This window comes from Coregonus lavaretus, assembly GCF_964263955.1.
Source record: "Coregonus lavaretus genome assembly, contig: HAP1_SCAFFOLD_421, whole genome shotgun sequence".
Lineage (NCBI taxonomy): Eukaryota > Metazoa > Chordata > Actinopteri > Salmoniformes > Salmonidae > Coregonus > Coregonus lavaretus.
The window spans coordinates 161,961-177,283 of record NW_028158552.1 but is presented as its reverse complement, the minus strand read 5'-3'; the positions used below and the strand labels follow the sequence as shown (position 1 = coordinate 177,283).

Here is a 15,323-nt window from a genome sequence, read left to right as displayed (position 1 = left end):
AGAAAAAACCCTCTGGCGAACTGTTTGTCACTAGTGGCAATACATATTATTGTTGCCAAAGGTTTGCTGCAGATTCACCACTAGTGGCAAACATTTGCAAACTTCTGGCAACATTTTGTGGCACACTATTTAGTTTGCAGCAAATTAGACACAAACTTGCGGGAAGTTTGCCGCAACAAATTCATTTTTGTAAGGGCTAGCAATGTCAGTCTAATATCAATCTAAAAACAGCTTAAATTATGTATTCCTATTTAAAAATATTTTTATATATAGACAAATATATGGTAAAGAAAGAGTGTTCTCTTTTCAGTCTTTTCAGTCTTATGAATCAGCAGGTAGTCAGCAGGTAGTCACCATCAAAAACACCGTCCTTAGAGAGAGATTCTGAGGTAATACATTTGCGCGGACCGAGCGAGCGCTTATGAGGTGAAGTAGAACTAGAACTGCCCGCATCCTCCATGACCGCTACGAGGTAAAATAGAGCCCAGCAACCAGCATAGCAACCAGCATAGCAACCAGCATAGCAACCAGCATAGCAACCAGCATAGCAACCAGCATAGCAACCAGCATAGCAACCAGCATAGCAACGGACGCTTTGGTTCATTAAGTAGGCCGGTCAGAATTTTGCAAGTTCTAGCAACAGCCCTAGCAACGGAAGCTAGAGTTCATCAAATCCCATTGTGATGCAGGGGGGAGACACTTTTTGGCAGGTGGACACTAATTGGCTTGACAGGCCATCTTTCTAACTCTAAGTTGTCGTCCTACTGTGAAGCACTCTGAGGCTCTCAATGCCAAGGGTATTCAACTCTTACCCTATGAGGTCCGGAGCCTGTTGGTTTTTTGTTCTACCTGATAATTAATTGCATACACCTGGTGTCACTGGTATAAATCAGTCCCTGATTAGAGGGGAACAATGAAAACATGAAGTGGAACTGGCTTCGAGGTCCAGAGTTGAGTTTGAGTGCTCTATGATATGAAAAGAGCTATACTAATAAATCTATTATTATACTAATAAAATATATTATATATTATTACTTCCAATGAATTCAAGGGAAATGCAGGAAAATTAGCTCAAAGGAGCAAGTTAGTATTTGAAACCGTTTTTTGTTTGTTTGTCGTAACAAAGTCTCTGTTGTGTTTTTTTCAGAATCTCTGGAGTTGATCGCCACAGCTGCAGAGCACTCCAACACAGCCATCAGTAAGATGGTGAGTCCTTTCACAGTTCACACTGCAGAGCACTCCAACACCGCCATCAGAAAGATGGTGAGTCCTTTCACAGTTCACACTGCAGAACCCGCCCTCACTAGTGATGTGAAGGGTTGACTCATAACCAGTGGTGATTTTAGCACCAACAGCAGTCCCAACACCTTACCACTGCTACACCTGGCTATCAGCGGAGCCTTGTCTGGCAGCGAAACAGTTCATTCAGCCTCATTTACTGCCTTTTAAAAAAGCATAGCTGATTTAATATAGCTGATAGCCTCATTTACTGCCTTTTAAAAAACATGGCTGACTTGCTTAAACAAATGTGGTTTCTACTGACAATTGAGATGTACAAAACTATGGCATAAGGGGACGACGAGCGGATGAGAGGCAATCCGTAATTTCGATTAAGACATTAAAGAGCGAGCTAGGACGGACGTAGTCAATATAACTATTTGTTCAGCACTTTTGAAATGTACAGCGACAGAATTCAGAACCTGGGCCGTTCTTCCAGTGTTCTCCCTATACACCAAGTCAGAACCGTAGGATAAATAAAGGGGGCATATAAGCAGACAATGAAAGCTCTTACAATATTAGATGATGACATTTCTCTAAGACAGGCTATAGGCTACATGGCATTTTTCCTATTTTGTTGCCTTACAACCTGGAATTAAAATTGATTTTTTGGGGGGGGTTTGTATAATTTGATTTACACAACATGCCTACCACTTTGAAGATGCAACATATTTTTTATTGTGAAACAAACAAGAAATAAGACAAAAATACAGAAAACTTGAGCGTGCATAACTATTCACCCCCCCCCAAAGTCAATACTTTGTAGAGCCACCTTTTGCAGCAATTACAGCTGCAAGTCTCTTGGGGTATGTCTCTATAAGCTTGGCACATCTAGCCACTGGGATTTTTGGCCATTCTTCAAGGCAAAACTGCTCCAGCTCCTTCAAGTTGGATGGGTTCCGCTGGTGTACAGCAATCTTTAAGTCATACCACAGATTCTCAATTGGATTGAGGTCTGGGCTTTGACTAGGCCATTCCAAGACATTTAAATGTTTCCCCTTAAACCACTCGAGTGTTGCTTTAGCAGTGTGCTTAGGGTCATTGTCCTACTGGAAGGTGAACCTCCGTCCCAGTCTGAAATCTCTGGAAGACTGAAACAGGTTTCCCTCAAGAATTTCCCTGTATTTACCGCCATCAATCATTCCTTCAATTTTGACCAGTTTCCCAGTCCCTGCCAATGAAAAACATTCCCACAGATGGTGTTCTCGGGGTGATGAGAGGTGTTGGGTTTGCGACAGACATAGCGTTTCCCTTGATGGCCAAAAAGCTCAATTTTAGTCTCATCTGACCAGAGTACCTTCTTCCATATGTTTGGGGAGTCTCCCACATGCCTTTTGGCGAACACCAAATGTGTTTGGTTATTTTTTTCTTTAAGCAATGGCTTTTTTCTGCCCACTCTTCCGTAAAGCCCAGCTCTGTGGAGTGTACGGCTTAAAGTGGTCCTATGGACAAATACTCCAATCTCCGCTGTGGAGCTTTGCAGCTCCTTCAGGGTTATCTTTGGTCTCTTTGTTGCCTCTCTGATTAATGCCCTCCTTGCCTGGTCTGTGAGTTTTGGTGGGCAGCCCTCTCTTGGCAGGTTTGTTGTGGTGCCATATTCTTTCAATTTTTTTATAATGGATTTAATGGTGCTCCGTGGGATGTTCAAAGTTTCAGATCTTTTTTTATAACCCAACCCTGATCTGTACTTCTCCACAACTTTGTCCCTGACCTGTTTGGAGAGCTCCCTGGTCTTCATGGTGCTGCTTGCTTGGTGGTGCCCATTGCTTAGTGGTGTTGCAGACTCTGGGGCCTTTCAGAACAGGTGTATATATACTGAGATCATGTGACAGATCATGTGACACTTAGATTGCACACAGGTGGACTTTATTTAACTTATTATGTGACTTCTAAAGGTAATTGGTTGAACCAGATGTTATTTAGGGGCTTCATAGCAAAGGGGGTGAATACAACTTTTCTGTTATTTCTTTTTTAGAATTTTTTGAAACAAGTTATTTTCTTCATTTCACTTCACCAATTTGGACTGTTTTGTGTATGTCCATTACATAAAATCCAAATAAAAATCAATTTAAATTACAGGTTGTAATGCAACAAAATAGGAAAAAAGCCAAGGGGGCTGAACACTTTTGCCAGGCACTGTACTATCTATTTCAGGTTTTGATTCTCCTACACACCTGTGTTAAGATGTAACTATACAGATGTAGGATCTTAATTTGAGCCAGTTTGCTACAGCAGCAACAGGAAATGTGATTTATTATGTGGATTCTAATTCATGGACATTCTTGTAGGAGTTGATAAATTTTTCGTTAGGGCAAATCAAGTCTGACATTTCTAAGTGGAAATTACAAACTTTTGAAACCTTTTTCAAATTCAAATACACTGCGAGTTTGCATTTCCTGCCGTGCAGGAAAATTCTCAGCAAAGAAAGAGTGATCAAATTAAGGTCCTACATCTGTAGATGTGCAAACGTGCTTGTGCAAAGGTTTTTTGGTTCTCATGCGCAGCACCTTGACATCGTGTGTGTGTAACGTACAGGAGCGTATGCGGAAGCTACTGAAGGTGTATGAGTTGCTGGGAGGAGAGGAGGACATTGTTAGCCCTACTAACGAACTCATGAAGGAGGGACATATCCTCAAACTGTCGGCCAAGAACGGCACCTCGCAGGACAGATACCTCATACTGGTGAGTGAGTCATTGTGACAGTGTGAAAATAGTGTGAAAAATAGTGTGAAAATAGTATTGTTGAACTGTTGATATATTTGGAGAACACTGTTCTCTGCTGAAATCATGTTGTGATTTATGTCATGAATCCAAAATGTCAAAATGCAACTAGGCCTACATCTCGCTCCCCTGTCTCGCCCTATCAACTCTCCCTCTCTCTCTCTCTCTCTCTCTCTCTCTCTCTCTCTCTCTCTCTCTCTCTCTCTCTCTCTCTCTCTCTCTCTCTCTCTCTCTCTCTCTCTCTCTCTTTCTCTCTTTCTCTCTTTCTCTCTTTCTCTCGTCTCTCTACCTCTTCCCCCCACCCCTCTCTCTCTGCAGTTCAATGATAGGTTATTGTACTGCGTCCCTAAGCTGAGGTTGATTGGTCAGAAGTTTGGGGTGAGAGCCAGGATCGATGTGGATGGGATGGAGCTGAAGGAGAGCAGCAGCCTTAACGTCCCCAGAACCTTCCTGGTGTCAGGAAAACAACGATCACTAGAACTACAGGCCAGGTGATGAGGGCAGCGGATGATCTTCCTCTATCTTGAATTACAGGCTTTTGAGTAGTTTACAATGAATTGCAATTAATATTTAGCTCAAAGCCATTTGTTTACTGTGAGTAGGACTGAAGAAGAGAAGAGAGATTGGATCCAGGCTATCCAGGCCACGATTCAAAGACATGAACAGACGCTAGCGACATTCCACCATCTCAGCTGTTCTCTCCGAGACGAGGACTACACTCCTCCCAACTCACCTGTAAGATACTACACTACCCATAACCCCTAGGACTACACTCCTCCCAACTCACCTGTAGGATACTACACTACCCCTAACCCCTAGTCCCTAACCCCTAGTCCCTAACCCCTAGTCCCTAACCCCTAGGACTACACTCCTCCCAACTCACCTGTAGGATACTACACTACCCATAACCCCTAGCCCCTAACCCCTAGCCCCTAACCCCTAACCCCTAACCCCTAGCCCCTAGCCTCTAACCCCTTGTCCCTAACCCCTAACCCCTAGCCCCTAACCCCTAGTCCCTAACCCCTAGGACTACACTCCTCCCAACTCACCTGTAAGATACTATACTACCCCTAGCCCCTAGCCCCTAACCCCTAGTCCCTAACCCCTAGCCCCTAACCCCTAGTCCCTAACCCCTAGTCCCTAACCCCTAGTCCCTAACCCCTAGCCCCTAACCCCTAGTCCCTAACCCCTAGCCCCTAGCCCCTAACCCCTAGCCCCTAACCCCTAGTCCCTAACCCCTAGCCCCTAACCCCTAGTCCCTAACCCCTAGCCCCTAACCCCTAGCCCCTAACCCCTAGCCTCTAACCCCAGCATAACCCCTAGCCCCTAGCCTCTAACCCCAGCATAACCCCTAGCCCCTAGCCTCTAACCCCAGCATTACCCCTAGTCTCTTACCCCTAGCCCCTAACCCCTAGTTCCTAACCCCTAGCCCCAGCATAACCCCTAACCCCTAGCCCCTAGCCCCTAGCCTCTAACCCCAGCATAACCCCTAGCCCCTAGCCTCTAACCCCAGTATAACCCCTAGCCCCTAGCCTCTAACCCCAGCATAACCCCTAGCCTCTAACCCCAGCATAACCCCTAGCCCCTAGCCTCTAACCCCAGCATAACCCCTAACCCCTAGCCTCTAACCCCAGCATAACCCCTAGCCTCTAACCCCAGCATAACCCCTAGCCTCTAACCCCAGCATAACCCCTAGCCTCTAACCCCAGCATAACCCCTAGCCCCTAGCCTCTAACCCCAGCATAACCCCTAGCCCCTAGCCTCTAACCCCAGCATAACCCCTAGCCTCTAACCCCAGCATATCCCCTAGCCTCTAACCCCAGCATAACCCCTAGCCCCTAGTCTCTAACCCCAGCATAACCCCTAGCCCCTAGCCTCTAACCCCAGCATAACCCCTAGCCCCTAGTCTCTAACCCCAGCATAACCCCTAGCCCCTAGCCTCTAACCCCAGCATAACCCCTAACCCCTAACCCCAGCATAACCCCTAGCTCCCAGGATAACCCCTAGCCTCTAACCCCAGCATAACCCCTAGTCTCTAACCCCAGCATAACCCCTAGCCCCTAGCCTCTAACCCCAGTATAACCCCTAGCCCCTAGCCTCTAACCCCAGCATAACCCCTAGCCTCTAACCCCAGCATAACCCCTAGCCCCTAGCCTCTAACCCCAGCATAACCCCTAACCCCTAGCCTCTAACCCCAGCATAACCCCTAGCCTCTAACCCCAGCATAACCCCTAGCCTCTAACCCCAGCATAACCCCTAGCCTCTAACCCCAGCATAACCCCTAGCCCCTAGCCTCTAACCCCAGCATAACCCCTAACCCCTAACCCCAGCATAACCCCTAACCTCTAACCCCAGCATAACCCCTAGCCCCTAGCCTCTAACCCCAGCATAACCCCTAGCCTCTAACCCCAGCATAACCCCTAGCCCCTAGCCTCTAACCCCAGCATAACCCCTAGCCTCTAACCCCAGCATAACCCCTAGCCTCTAACCCCAGCATAACCCCTAGCCCCTAGCCTCTAACCCCAGCATAACCCCTAGCCTCTAACCCCAGCATAACCCCTAGCCCCTAGCCTCTAACCCCAGCATAACCCCTAGCCTCTAACCCCAGCATAACCCCTAGCCTCTAACCCCAGCATAACCCCTAGCCCCTAGCCTCTAACCCCAGCATAACCCCTAGTCTCTAACCCCAGCATAACCCCTAGCTCCCAGGATAACCCCTAGTCTCTAACCCCAGCATAACCCCTAGCTCCCAGGATAACCACTAGCCTCTAACCCCAGCATAACCCCTAGCACCAGCATAACCCCTAACCCCAGCATAACCTCTAGCCATTAGGCACTTGAATAGATCTGAAAGAGTTGGTTTAAGCAATATTCCGGGCTGAGCCTCTACCTTACCTTATTAACACTATTAAATTACACTCTTTAGCTTCTGAATACCTCCATCTGTGAGATCATATTGCATTTCTGCCCCCTCTCATCCCATATCTCTCTCTCTCTCTCTCTCTCTCTCTCTCTCTCTCTCTCTCTCTCTCTCTCTCTCTCTCTCTCTCTCTCTCTCTCTCTCTCTCTCTCTCTCTCTCTCTCTCTCTCTCTTTCTCTCTCTCTCTCTCTCTCTCTCTCTCTCTCTCTCTCGCTCTCTCTCTCGCTCTCTCTCTCTCTTCCTTTGCTCCTCTCTTCTTTTCTCTTCACTTCTCTCTCAGAACTGTAGTGAGCTGGGGAAGCGTGCCCCCACTCCGATCCGGGAGAAGGAGGTGACTTTGTGTATGAAGTGCCAGGAGCCATTCAACTCCATCACCAAGAGACGCCACCACTGCAAAGCCTGTGGACACGTACGTTTCCAATCAAGTCATGATGTTATGTACAGTGAGGGAAAAAAGTATTTGATCCCCTGCTGATTTTGTACGTTTGCCCACTGACTAAGACATGATCAGTCTATAATTTTAATGGTAGGTTTATTTGAACAGTGAGAGACAGAATAACAACAACAAAATCCAGAAAAACGCATGTCAAAAATGTTATAAATTGATTTGCATTTTAATGAGGGAAATAAGTATTTGACCCCTCTGCAAAACATGACTTAGTACTTGGTTGCAAAACCTTTGTTGGCAATCACAGAGGTCAGACGTTTCTTGTAGTTGGCCACCAGGTTTGCACACATCTCAGGAGGGATTTTGTTCCACTCCTCTTTGCAGATCTTCTCCAAGTCATTAAGGTTTCGAGGCTGACGTTTGGCAACTCAAACTTTCAGCTCCCTCCACAGATTTTCTATGGGATTAAGGTCTGGAGACTGGCTAGGCCACTCCAGGACCTTCATGATCTTCTTCTTGAGCCACTCCTTTGTTGCCTTGGCCATGTGTTTTGGGTCATTGTCATGCTGGAATACCCATCCACGACCCATTTTCAATGCCCTGGCTGAGGGAAGGAGGTTCTCACCCAAGATTTGACGGTACATGGCCCCGTCCATTGTCCCTTTGATGCGGTGAAGTTGTCCAGTCCCCTTAGCAGAAAAACACCCCCAAAGCATAATGTTTCCACCTCTATGTTTGATGGTGGGGATGGTGTTCTTGGGGTCATAGGCAGCATTCCTCCTCCTCCAAACATGGCGAGTTGAGTTGATGCCAAAAAGCTCAATTTTGGTCTCATCTGACCACAACACTTTCACCCAGTTCTCCTCTGAATCATTCAGATGTTCATTGGCAAACTTCAGACGGCCCTGTATATGTGCTTTCTTGAGCAGGGGGACCTTGCGGGCGCTGCAGGATTTCAGTCCTTCACGGCGTAGTGTGTTACCAATTGTTTTCTTGGTGACTATGGTCCCAGCTGCCTTGAGATCATTGACAAGATCCTCTTTTGTAGTTCTGGGCTGATTCCTCACCGTTCTCATGATCATTGCAACTCCACGAGGTGAGATCTTGCATGGAGCCCCAGGCCGAGGGAGATTGACAGGTCTTTTGTATTTCTTCCATTTGTGAATAATCGCACCAACTGTTGTCACCTTCTCACCAAGCTGCTTGGCGATGGTCTTGTAGCCCATTCCAGCCTTGTGTAGGTCTACAATCTTGTCCCTGACATCCTTGGAGAGCTCTTTGGTCTTGGCCATGGTGGAGAGTTTGGAATCTGATTGATTGCTTCTGTGGACAGGTGTCTTTTATACAGGTAACAAGCTGAGATTAGGAGCACTCCCTTTAAGAGTGTGCTCCTAATCTCAGCTCGTTACCTGTATAAAAGACACCTGGGAGCCAGAAATCTTTCTGATTGAGAGGGGGTCAAATACTTATTTCCCTCATTAAAATGCAAATCAATTAATAAAAAAATTTTACATGCGTTTTTCTGGATTTTTGTTGTTGTTATTCTGTCTCTCGCTGTTAAAATAAACCTACCATTCAAATTATAGACTGATCATTTCTTTGTCAGTGGGCAAATGTACAAAATCAGCAGGGGATCAAATATTTTTTTCCCTCACTGTACATGTGACCAGATTGTCAGTCGGTCCACTGCTGAAGAATTAGACACAACTCAATATTAAAAACTCTTGATTTAAAGAGATTCTCCTGTACTTTTGTATACTTTTTAGTCTGTAGTTCTCAAAGTAGGGCTCACAAGCCAAAAGTGGTCCCCGAAAATTGTGTACTACGTCACATATGTGCAGATACAGTATGTGCACCACGTCATTGCTCTCTCTCTCTCTCTCTCTCTCTCTCTCTCTGCTTTGTGTGCATCTTGCTAGCTGTCACTCAAATGGCGAGGGGCTAAAGCTCCCCTCCCACCCCCAGCCAGAGAACTCCTCCCCTCCCACCCCCTGCCAGAGAACTCCTCCCCTCCCACCCCCCCAACCCCCCCAGCCAGAGAACTCCTCTCCTCCACCCCCAGCCAGAGAACCCCTCCCCTCCCACCCCCAGCCAGAGACCTCACCTCCACCCCCATCCAGAGAACTCCTCCCCTCCCAACCCCCCCAACCCCCCCAGCCAGAGAACTCCTCTCCTCCACCCCCATCCAGAGAACTCCACCCCTTAACTCTTCTCTGTTTTTTTTTCCAGGTGGTGTGTGGAAAGTGTTCAGAGTTCAGGGCCCGTCTGCTCTATGACAACAACAGGGCTAACAGGGTGTGTATCGCCTGCTACAGCACCCTAGTGGGGGTTCCCCCCTCCCCCGCCAGTCTGACCAGCAGCGCTCACAGACGACGGTCGATATTAGAGGTATGTAGCGGATCCTGACTGCTGTAGAACAGTTCAAGGAGAGAGCAGAGATAAGACAGAGGTGAGATTAAAGAACCTCCGGGTCTAATACACATCTACACAACAGATACTTCACAAGGTTCTGCTGGAGGTGTGAGTCGTGACTGAAGGCCTTGGTCAAACAACATTACCAAAGGTCATACCAAGGACATGCATTTATGTCAAAAACTTTTCCACATTTTGAACTGTACTCGAAGAGTAAAAGACAGGAGTTATGTAGTGTATTGGTGTGTGTGTGTCATATCTAATGAAACAAGAGTGTTCTGTAATACAGTGTGTATTGGTGTATGTGTGTGTGTGTGTGTGTGTGTGTGTGTGTGTGTGTGTGTGTGTGTGTGTGTGTGGTGTACAGAAACAGGCGTCGGTAGCAGCAGAGAACAGTGTGTTGTGTAGCTTCCTTCACCACATGGAGAAGGGAGCAGGCAGAGGCTGGCAGAAAGCCTGGTTTGTCATCCCAGAGAACGAACCACTGGTGCTGTACATATACGGTGCTCCTCAGGTGAGATGACCTGTTATTACACCCCTATTAACCTGTTATTACACCCCTATTTACCTGTTATTACACCCCTATTTACCTGTTATTACACCCCTATTAACCTGTTATTACACCCCTATTTACCTGTTATTACACCCCTATTTACCTGTTATTACACCCCTATTAACCTGTTATTACACCCCTATTAACCTGTTATTACACCCCTATTTACCTTTTATTACACCCCTATTTACCTGTTATTACACCCCTATTAACCTGTTATTACACCCCTATTAACCTGTTATTACACCCCTATTTACCTGTTATTACACCCCTATTTACCTGTTATTACACCCCTATTTACCTGTTATTACACCCCTATTAACCTGTTATTACACCCCTATTTACCTGTTATTACACCCCTATTAACCTGTTATTACACCCCTATTAACCTGTCATTACACCCCTATTTACCTGTTATTACACCCCTATTAACCTGTTATTACACCCCTATTAACCTGTTATTACACCCCTATTTACCTGTTATTACACCCCTATTTACCTGTTATTACACCCCTATTTACCTGTTATTACACCCCTATTAACCTGTTATTACACCCCTATTTACCTGTTATTACACCCCTATTAACCTGTTATTACACCCCTATTTACCTGTTATTACACCCCTATTTACCTGTTATTACACCCCTATTTACCTGTTATTACACCCCTATTAACCTGTTATTACACCCCTATTAACCTGTTATTACACCCCTATTTACCTGTTATTACACCCCTATTTACCTGTTATTACACCCCTATTAACCTGTTATTACACCCCTATTTACCTGTTATTACACCCCTATTAACCTGTTATTACACCCCTATTTACCTGTTATTACACCCCTATTTACCTGTTATTACACCCCTATTTACCTGTTATTACACCCCTATTAACCTGTTATTACACCCCTATTAACCTGTTATTACACCCCTATTAGACTGTTATTACACCCCTATTAGACTGTTATTACACCCCTATTAACCTGTTATTACACCCCTATTTACCTGTTATTACACACCTATTAACCTGTTATTACACCCCTATTAACCTGTTATTACACCCCTATTTACCTGTTATTACACACCTATTAACCTGTTATTACACACCTATTAACCTGTTATTACACCCCTATTTACCTGTTATTACACCCCTATTTACCTGTTATTACACCCCTATTTACCTGTTATTACACCCCTATTATCCTGTTATTACACCCCTATTTACCTGTTATTACACCCCTATTTACCTGTTATTACACCCCTATTATCCTGTTATTACACCCCTATTTACCTGTTATTACACACCTATTAACCTGTTACTACACCCCTATTAACCTGTTATTACACCCCTATTTACCTGTTATTACACCCCTATTTACCTGTTATTACACCCCTATTTACCTGTTATTACACCCCTATTAACCTGTTATTACACCCCTATTTACCTGTTATTACACCCCTATTAACCTGTTATTACACCCCTATTAACCTGTTATTACACCCCTATTTACCTGTTATTACACCCCTATTTACCTGTTATTACACCCCTATTAACCTGTTATTACACCCCTATTAACCTGTTATTACACCCCTATTTACCTGTTATTACACCCCTATTTACCTGTTATTACACCCCTATTAACCTGTTATTACACCCCTATTAACCTGTTATTACACCCCTATTTACCTGTTATTACACCCCTATTTACCTGTTATTACACCCCTATTTACCTGTTATTACACCCATATTAACCTGTTATTACACCCCTATTAACCTGTTATTACACCCCTATTAACCTGTTATTACACCCCTATTTACCTGTTATTACTAACCTGTTATTACACCCCTATTAACCTGTTATTACACCCCTATTTACCTGTTATTACACCCCTATTAGACTGTTATTACACCCCTATTTACCTGTTATTACACCCCTATTTACCTGTTATTACACCCCTATTTACCTGTTATTACACCCCTATTTACCTGTTATTACACCCCTATTAACCTGTTATTACACCCCTATTTACCTGTTATTACACCACATTTACCTGTTATTACACCCCTATTTACCTGTTATTACACCCCTATTAACCTGTTATTACACCCCTATTTACCTGTTATTACACCCCTATTTACCTGTTATTACACCCCTATTTACCTGTTATTACACCCCTATTTACCTGTTATTACACCCCTATTAACCTGTTATTACACACCTATTAACCTGTTATTACACCCATATTAACCTGTTATTACACCCCTATTTACCTGTTATTACACCCCTATTAACCTGTTATTACACCCCTATTTACCTGTTATTACACCCCTATTAACCTGTTATTACACCCCTATTTACCTGTTATTACACCCCTATTTACCTGTTATTACACCCCTATTATCCTGTTATTACACCCCTATTAACCTGTTATTACACCCCTATTAACCTGTTATTACGCCCCTATTAACCTGTTATTACGCCCCTATTAACCTGTTATTACACCCCTATTTACCTGTTATTACACCCCTATTAACCTGTTATTACACCCCTATTTACCTGTTATTACACCCCTATTAACCTGTTATTACACCCCTATTTACCTGTTATTACACCCCTATTTACCTGTTATTACACCCCTATTTACCTGTTATTACACCCCTATTAACCTGTTATTACACACCTATTAACCTGTTATTACACCCCTATTAACCTGTTATTACACCCCTATTTACCTGTTATTACACCCCTATTTACCTGTTATTACACCCCTATTAACCTGTTATTATATTAACCTGTTATTACACCCCTATTTACCTGTTATTACACCCCTATTAACCTGTTATTACACCCCTATTTACCTGTTATTACACCCCTATTAACCTGTTATTACACCCCTATTAACCTGTTATTATATTAACCTGTTATTACACCCCTATTAACCTGTTATTACACCCCTATTAACCTGTTATTACACCCCTATTTACCTGTTATTACACCCCTATTAACCTGTTATTACACCCCTATTTACCTGTTATTACACCCCTATTAACCTGTTATTACACCCCTATTTACCTGTTATTACACCCCTATTAACCTGTTATTACACCCCTATTAACCTGTTATTACACCCCTATTTACCTGTTATTACACCCCTATTAACCTGTTATTACACCCCTATTAACCTGTTATTACACCCCTATTAACCTGTTATTACACCCCTATTAACCTGTTATTACGCCCCTATTAACCTGTTATTACGCCCCTATTAACCTGTTATTACACCCCTATTAACCTGTTATTACACCCCTATTTACCTGTTATTACACCCCTATTAACCTGTTATTACACCCCTATTAACCTGTTATTACACCCCTATTTACCTGTTATTACACCCCTATTTACCTGTTATTACACCCCTATTAACCTGTTATTACACCCCTATTTACCTGTTATTACACCCCTATTTACCTGTTATTACACCCCTATTAACCTGTTATTACACCCCTATTTACCTGGTATTACACCCCGTTAGACCGTTGTTAGACCGTTGTTAGACCGTTGTTAGGCCGTTGTTAGACCGTTGTTAGACCGTTGTTAGGCCGTTGTTAGGCCGTTGTTAGGCCGTTGTTAGACCGTTGTTAGGCCGTTGTTAGGCCGTTGTTAGGCCGTTGTTAGACCGTTGTTAGACCGCTGTTAGGCCGTTGTTAGACCGTTGTTAGACCGTTGTTAGGCCGTTGTTAGGCCGTTGTTAGGCCGTTGTTAGACCCAGATAATGATCCGCTGGTGCTCTACATATATACGGTGCTCCCCAGGTGAGATGAGATGTGTGAGAAGCTTAGCTGTGTACATTTATCTTCCACTGAACATCCTGAATTAAGTTTCCTTTGAAAAGTTATTCTGACCATCCACTCTCTGTGTTTTCCCTCCTCTTCCTCCAGGATGTGAAAGCCCAGCGCTCTGTCCCTCTGATTGGCTTCGAGGTATCCCTTCCTGAGTCGTGTGACCGCCTGGAACGCCGCTTTGCCTTCAAAATCAGCCAATCACACCTTACGCTCTACTTCAGCGCCGACGGGGAGGAGCTACAGCGCCGCTGGATAGAGGTCCTATCACGCGCAGGGAGAGGGGAGGAGCTACAGGCTCACGGTTCAATCACAGAGGCCCTAGAGGAGGAAGGGGAGGAGACTGCAACCTCGGGAGAGAATACGTGATTGGTTAGAAGGCGTAAAATCAGTATTAGATAATCTGCTGTATACACATACAAACTACAAAATTAAAAACTACAAACTACAAACTGTACAGAACATGAGCAGCACATACGCACAGTTTAAAACTTACAAACAAACACACAAGACGTTTCCACACGCACACACACACAGACACACACCTCTCTGTATTTAATGTCAGTGATCAGTCAGTTGCATGATAATCTACAGGTCCGTTTCTCTCAGTCAGTGTATTGCTCACCATCTTGTCAGTGAACCAGTGTTTGCAACAACAACAAAAAATGCCAGTCAAAGTAAAAAGTGTTGCTCCCCTCCTCCCTTCAGAAGAAATGCATTATATGAAGATGGTGTGTCATAGTGATTTTACATTAATTCATTCTGAGCACTGAACAGACATCCTCCTCCGTACCATTTTCCTCTGCCAATATCGATGTTGATGATGTGATGTTTAGAACATTGATTGGTTTCTATGCTGTCTGAGTGTTCTATGGTTCTGAGTGTTCTATGGTTCTGAGTGTTCTATGGTTCTGAGTGTTCTAGGGTTCTGAGTGTTCTATGGTTCTGAGTGTTCTAGGTTTCTGAATGTTCTATGGTTCTGAGTGTTCTATGGTTCTGAGTGTTCTAGGGTTCTGAGTGTTCTATGGTTCTGAGTGTTTGTAACTCTCCACAGAAGGCAGTAGAAGGCTGATGAGACACTATGGCTCTGTTTCTGTGTCTGTTCCTCCATATGAAATAACTGTTGTTTGGATGGTGATGGGGATTGTTGTGCTATCCCTATCTGTTACTTTCTTCCTAATGCGATGAGATGATTCCAGAAGGGCTGGAC

At 44.3% G+C, this 15,323-nt stretch overlaps 1 protein-coding gene across 1 annotated transcript in view; it reads left to right on the top strand.

The window, feature by feature from the left end:
- Window positions 1-14,540, top strand: part of LOC311123850 (FYVE, RhoGEF and PH domain-containing protein 1-like) — a gene marked incomplete at its 5' end in the record, with an annotated part of 35,836 nt that extends 21,296 nt beyond the window's left edge. Inside the window, 8 exons of the mRNA XM_084198071.1 lie at window positions 1,148-1,206; window positions 3,814-3,960; window positions 4,318-4,490; window positions 4,602-4,734; window positions 7,200-7,328; window positions 9,537-9,695; window positions 10,087-10,233; window positions 14,213-14,540. Of these exons, the coding sequence (XP_084054197.1) occupies window positions 1,148-1,206; window positions 3,814-3,960; window positions 4,318-4,490; window positions 4,602-4,734; window positions 7,200-7,328; window positions 9,537-9,695; window positions 10,087-10,233; window positions 14,213-14,482 (1,217 nt within the window). The 3' untranslated portion in view covers window positions 14,483-14,540. The remainder of the gene's footprint in view (window positions 1-1,147; window positions 1,207-3,813; window positions 3,961-4,317; window positions 4,491-4,601; window positions 4,735-7,199; window positions 7,329-9,536; window positions 9,696-10,086; window positions 10,234-14,212) is intronic.
- Window positions 14,541-15,323: the final 783 nt, after the last annotated feature.